Raw genomic sequence first — 6,023 nt, 5'->3', positions numbered from 1 at the left:
TGGGTATATACACAAAGGCCAAAGCAAGTTGCCAAGTGGCCTCTGTCACTCTCAAAATACTTTGAGACAGGGGCTCATGATTTATTGGTTAAGCTGGAAGTCAGCAACCTTCAACAATCCTGCTCCCCTCAAAGCTGGGTTTACAGGAGCATGCTAGATAACCAGTTTATTGCCTAGGTGCTGATGTCTGCGCTACAGGGTAAGCACTCTTTTAATCTCTGAGCCCTCTTTTCAGATTATTTTTAGGTTTTTGAGACAAGGCGTCATGGAAACCTATGCTGGCCTTGAACTCAAGGAAATCCCCCTGCTTCAGTCTCAATACTTGATTACATGTGTGTACCAACACATACAACTAAAATGCAAAGTTTTAGTGTAACTCAAAATATTTATCCTAAAGCCTTAAGCACCACATTATAACTTAATATACTACAACCAATCATTTATTTTACTGTTTAAGAAGAAAGCAGTGGGCAGTGGTATTTCACAAGCCATCTTTTATTAATGCAATATATGTTCATAAACTCTAGACAGTATTTTAAAATATACAATCTCTCAAAAGAAATATTCCACTAAGGAGAACATAGATAACTTTAGGGTCATCAGAGGTTCACAGCACGATGCACAGAAATCTGCAGGTATCCTGGGGAACAGGGGCTTCACTCTTGAGCAAGTCGCTCAATGACACGCCGGTAGTCCTCCACCAGCTCCTGAAATCGCTCTTCCAGCTGCTCATGCTGCACACTTATTTCTATCTGGTTCATCTGATTTGTCAGCTCTTCTGGTCTCAGGCATTTCTTCATCTTGGCAAGATCCCTCTGCTTTTTCTAAGTAGGAAGCAATTATAATATTTTAGACAAAAAAAAAAAAGCACTTGTTCATATAGCTACAATTGAAATCTTTAAGTAGTAGGGGCTAGAGATGGTTCAGTAGTTAAAAGCACTAACTGTGCTTAGGAGGGCCTAGGTTCAAGAGGATCCATGCCAGCTCAGCTCACCTGTAACTCTAGTTCATTAACCCAGACACATAAACATAAAACAAATTAATTAAAAATATTAGTGATGCCAGGCAGTAGTGGCGCATGCCTTTAATCCCAGGATGCAGAGGCAGGTGGATCTCTGAGTTCTGCTCTACAGAATGAGTTCTGGGACTTGGAGAAGTTCAAGAGACAGTGAACTAAGAAGCTAAGATCCAATCTCAGACTAACAATCTAGTCTGGTTGGAATTCTGAACTGTTAGTCTGTTTAGTCTTTCAAAAGGCAGAACAACTCAAACTACATTAAGCCCATTCTAGAACTAATAAATGTTCCTTAAAGAGAACCCATTTATAATTTCTGACTACCAGGCAAATATGCAATACTCATTACTTTAAATCTATAATCATACATTCTAAGACAAAGTGGAATAAAGTACCAGAGGTAAGTATGTATAAACCATCCACCCACCCAACTGAGACAAGCTCTGTTTGGCTGAAGTTGAAGGTACGTAAGAACTCTGTTGGCTGGAACTGCCATCTACCACCTGCCTCAGCCTCCTCCCATGAGCTGGGATTAAAGGCACACATCACCATGCTCGACTTAAGAGATAAATAAGACTTTATCTCACCTCCCAAATCCCACACAAACACAACGAATTTGATGCTCAAATCAAACTGCCCTTTAATATTTTAAAATATACTAAAATTATTAAAAACAGCATTTTAATATTCTTTAAACCATGTATTCTACATTGTAAATGTATGTATGTATGTATATATATATATGAATGTTTCACAAATTAAGGTTTTGAGACTTAAGGTTTCAAAATTTCCGACCTCCTGTTTCTACTTGAGTGCTTAGATTGTTAAGTATGCACCACTGCTCACAAGCTATGAAGTGCTGCTGGTCAAACCTAGTGCTGCACGCTAGGCATGCACTCTACTAACTGAGCTACATCCCCAACCAGACTCTGAACTCTTGACCCACACTGCCTCTACTTCTTAAGTGCTGAAATCATAGGTACGTGCCACCTCTTTATAGCCCTGGCTGCCCTAGAACTTGCTCTGTAGACGAGGCTGGACCCCAACTCACAGAGCTCTGCCTATCTCCACCTCCTGAGTGCTGGCATTAAAGGTGTGCACCACCACCCAGCTTTGCTTCTCTCTCTCTGTTTTTGAAGTGTGTGTCTATGTGAGTATTTGTATTCAAAGATGCCCAAGGATAACATGGGCTATCCTCCTTAGAAATGCTGTCCACTTCCTTTGAGACAAGTCTCTCACTAGCCTAGAGCTCACTAATTAAGCTACAATGGTCAGCTAGTACGTCACAGGTACCTTGTCTCCAGATCCCTACCATCTTCTATTATTAAGCACATAGCACCACACTAGCATTTTTTCGTGGGTTCTGAAATTAATCATGCTTGCACAGCTTTACTGAATGAACCATTTCCTATCCTGTACAAATTAAAGTTTTAAAGAATGTGTTTAAAAAAAAAAACCTTCTAAATAGACTTTTAGGAAAATACATGCAAAAATATCTGACAAATTGAACAAGCAATGTAAGATAAACTAAGGATGTGTCTGGCCATTCAGATTTTTAAAGGATATATATATATAATTATATATACTTATATATTTTATTATATTTATATATTATTATATATTATTTATGTAGTTTTATATTATATCTTTCCTTTCGGAAAGTCCTAGCTTTCCTTTCTTAAACAGTGAATATAATATAGCCAAAGAACAAAATGGTTAAAAGCCTGGAGGGATGGCTCAGTAGTTAAAAGCACTGGATGCTATTGAGGACCAGACCCCATGTGAGCAGCCTACAATCTTCTGTTAACTACAGTTCAGGAGACCCAGCACTGCACTTCTAGTCTCTGTAGGCATCTGCAATCATGCTATTCATATCCCCCCAACACATACACACATAAAGAAATCGGTATGGAGAGATTATCGGTGGCAAAAAGCACTTGTTGCTCTTCCAGAAGACTCAGACTCAGTACTTAGCAGCCACATGGCAGCTCTCAACTGCCTGTAACTCCAGTTCCAGGTGATGCCCTATTCTTGTCTTTGCTGACACCAGGCATGCATGTAGTACACACACATGCTGTGACTCATAAATACACTCAATTTTCCAAGTCACACGAACACCAGGGGTACCAAAAGCGTCTCAAAGTCTGACCTTGTAAGGACTAATTAGTCTTCTTTTAATATCCAGTCTGTAGCTTCTGTATTGCTCAGCATCACTCATGTCAGTCACCAGCAGTCGAAGAATTTCATAAACCCTTCTAGCATGTTGCTAAACAAATGAAACAAGAAAAATATGAATACTTTCATGTTATAAAACAAGTTTTTCTAAAAGAACACATAATTTACTTAATATCTGTAATAGACAAAGAATTATGAAAACCAGCAGAGAAAAAAATAAAAGACAGTCTCTGCTCTCAAGAAATTAGTAGCCTTGAAGATAGTAACAAGTGACCAACAGCCGGGCGTGGTGGCGCACGCCTTTAATCCCAGCACTCGGGAGGCAGAGGCAGGCGGATTTCTGAGTTCGAGGCCAGCCTGGTCTACAAAGTGAGTGCCAGGACAGCCAGGGCTACACAGAGAAACCCTGTCTCGAAAAACCAAAAAAAAAAAAAAAAAAAAAAAAAGTGACCGAAGTGTTATAGGACACGGCGGTAGACAGCTTGGGACTGAGAAATGGCCGAAGAGGATTCTTGTGAGAATGAAAAGTAAAATCTGCCCTTGCTCAGTCTCTCTCCCTCTTTTGCATGCATTAATGCTTGTGTGCAGCTCAAGATCTAACCCAAGGACTAACATACCCTAGACAAGTGTTCTGTCAGTGAGCTATACCCCCAGCCTAAGCTGAATCTGAGAAGAAACATTATCCTACAAACGGGAAGGAAGGCACTACCTGTAAATTTTTGCACGTGCACATAGAACATAGCAGCTTGTTACTGCTGGAGCATTTGAAAACAAAAGCAATAGAAGGAAGACACTGGTGAAGACAGACAGGAGTGACAGACAGGGTTAAAGAACCAGCCTCCAACCTAGTCGCTATCAAGTTTTTCAATAGAAGCAAAAGTGATGTGCACAAATTTTTGCTCTAAGTAAATAATTTTTTTTTAGCTGCATACAAATGGTACAAAAAAGAGAAACCAATTAAGTCACTAGAAGCTGCTCAGTAGTGGACCACTAGCCCAGCAGTCTTAGGTCAAAGTAGGGAGGGGTGGAGGCAGAGAGGGAGGGGGAAGGAGGAGGAGCATAGAGGTGAGAGGGAGGAGGGAGAGAACAATTGCTTGCACAAACATTCAGCTAAGCTGTGAGACAGGGAAGTAACTCTTGAAGAACTATGATCAATTCCCAGCACCCACAGGGGCAGGCAAAACACTACCTATGATTCTAGTTTCAGAGAATTTGATGGCCTCTTCTGAACTCTGAAGGCTCCTACACACACAGCACACCTATGATCAGGCATACACATGCACATGCACACAAAAGAGAAATATTTTGAAAAAGCTACACTATTAAATAAAGCAACCTTCTCTTTCCCTTAAAAAAAAAAAGCAGTAAACACAATGAAGACATACACAGACACACACAACACACACACAAGAAGAACCTTAAAGGGACAGGGACTCTATAGAGATGCATAGTAAGTCGGGGAAACTATGAAATGATTGGATCTTTATAGAGCAGAGAACAGAGAACTTGGGTTTAAAGGTTGAAGATTTAAACAGGTATCTGCACCTGTAAAAGGTCCTATTGTGCCTGGGGACAGTTAAAAAGACTGAAGGGCTATGGCTGAAGTTAAGTGGTAATGTACCAATCTAGCATTTGATTCAATTCCCAGATGGCAGGGAAAATGGTTTGAGAGAGGGGGCGGGAGGAGGGAGGGAGGGAGGGAGGGGAGGAAGGAGAGGGAGGGAGGGAGGCAGAGAGATTGATTGGCAAGTTTTGGTATACTGAAGCCAAAGAAGTAGTGCTCCTTTTCTGTTTATTACTTCGATTGTGAATTTATTTTGATGGGAAGTAGGCTATAGGAAGGCTATTTTAACTTCTCAGAAGTGTTTTTGAGGGGAGTCTGAAAAACCGAATCCCATCTGGTCAGGGAAACAGAGGAAGTGTGCCTGACAAAAGGAATAATATTTATACAGGAATGCAGAAGTAGTACGATTTGGCATACTTGACAAACTGCAAGTTCAGCAAAGCCAAGTGCAAGCAGAAAGTTGGAAGAAAGCAGAAATTAGCCAAGTGGCAGATCCAGACACAATGGGCGCAGCATGCCCTACTTAGCAGTTTCCTTTTTGGTTAAACCATCAATTGTTGAAAAATATGTTCATATACACTTTGAAAGCTAAGCTATTAATTACTTAATAAATACAGGTTTACTATAGTAAATCGATATAAATTATTTCTAAATATATATTCTCTATTTTAGATAGGAAGACATTAAAGGGCAGAAGATAGGAAGTTTCAGTTCTTATTATATTGTTGAAAGTAATCAGCAGGTATTGGCCTATAGTTTTAAATGAAGCACATGTGGGAAAAAAATCTAGATTTGAAGATTTAGATGAAAATTATCAAGTAGAATGAGAAAAAAGTGAATATGAATTAGTCTGAAGAAGTTACATTTAAGAAGCATCTAAAGGAATAGAAGCTAAGGGAAATCTGCAATTAGGGCTGAAATGGCACATGGGAATCCAAGACCTGTGTAGCTCTCAAAGCCAAGATGGCCACCAGTGTCAAATGGCTTGTCCTTATCAGGAGCACTCTGAAGCCATGCATTTTCATAATCCAATTCCTACTCACTCTTCAGTTTTTATTAAAGGCTATCTTGGCAAGTTAGTTTTATTAAAGGCCAATTAGAAAAGAAGTGCAAATCACTGGGCAGTAGTGGTGTGCACCTTTAATCCCAGGACTCAGGAGACAAAGGTAGGTGGATCTCTGTGAGTTCAAGGCCAGCTGGTCCACAGAGAGTTCCTGGATAGGCAAGACTCTTAGAAAAACTCTCAGAGAAACTCTTAAAAAAAAAAAA

General features: G+C 39.9%; 1 protein-coding gene across 1 annotated transcript in view; it reads right to left on the bottom strand.

Moving 5' to 3' along the window:
* Positions 1–477: 477 nt before the first annotated feature.
* Hat1 (histone acetyltransferase 1) overlaps positions 478–6,023 on the bottom strand; it is a 46,900-nt gene continuing 41,354 nt past the window's right edge. Inside the window, exons 10-11 of the mRNA XM_021155531.2 lie at positions 3,165–3,281; positions 478–824 (exon numbers count right to left, since the gene is read on the bottom strand). Of these exons, the coding sequence (XP_021011190.1) occupies positions 657–824; positions 3,165–3,281 (285 nt within the window). The 3' untranslated portion in view covers positions 478–656. The remainder of the gene's footprint in view (positions 825–3,164; positions 3,282–6,023) is intronic.

The sequence above is a fragment of the Mus caroli genome, chromosome 2, assembly GCF_900094665.2.
Source record: "Mus caroli chromosome 2, CAROLI_EIJ_v1.1, whole genome shotgun sequence".
In the NCBI taxonomy this organism is placed as follows: domain Eukaryota; kingdom Metazoa; phylum Chordata; class Mammalia; order Rodentia; family Muridae; genus Mus; species Mus caroli.
The sequence above is the reverse complement of the archived record's forward strand: the minus strand, read 5'-3'. Positions and strand labels throughout refer to the sequence as shown.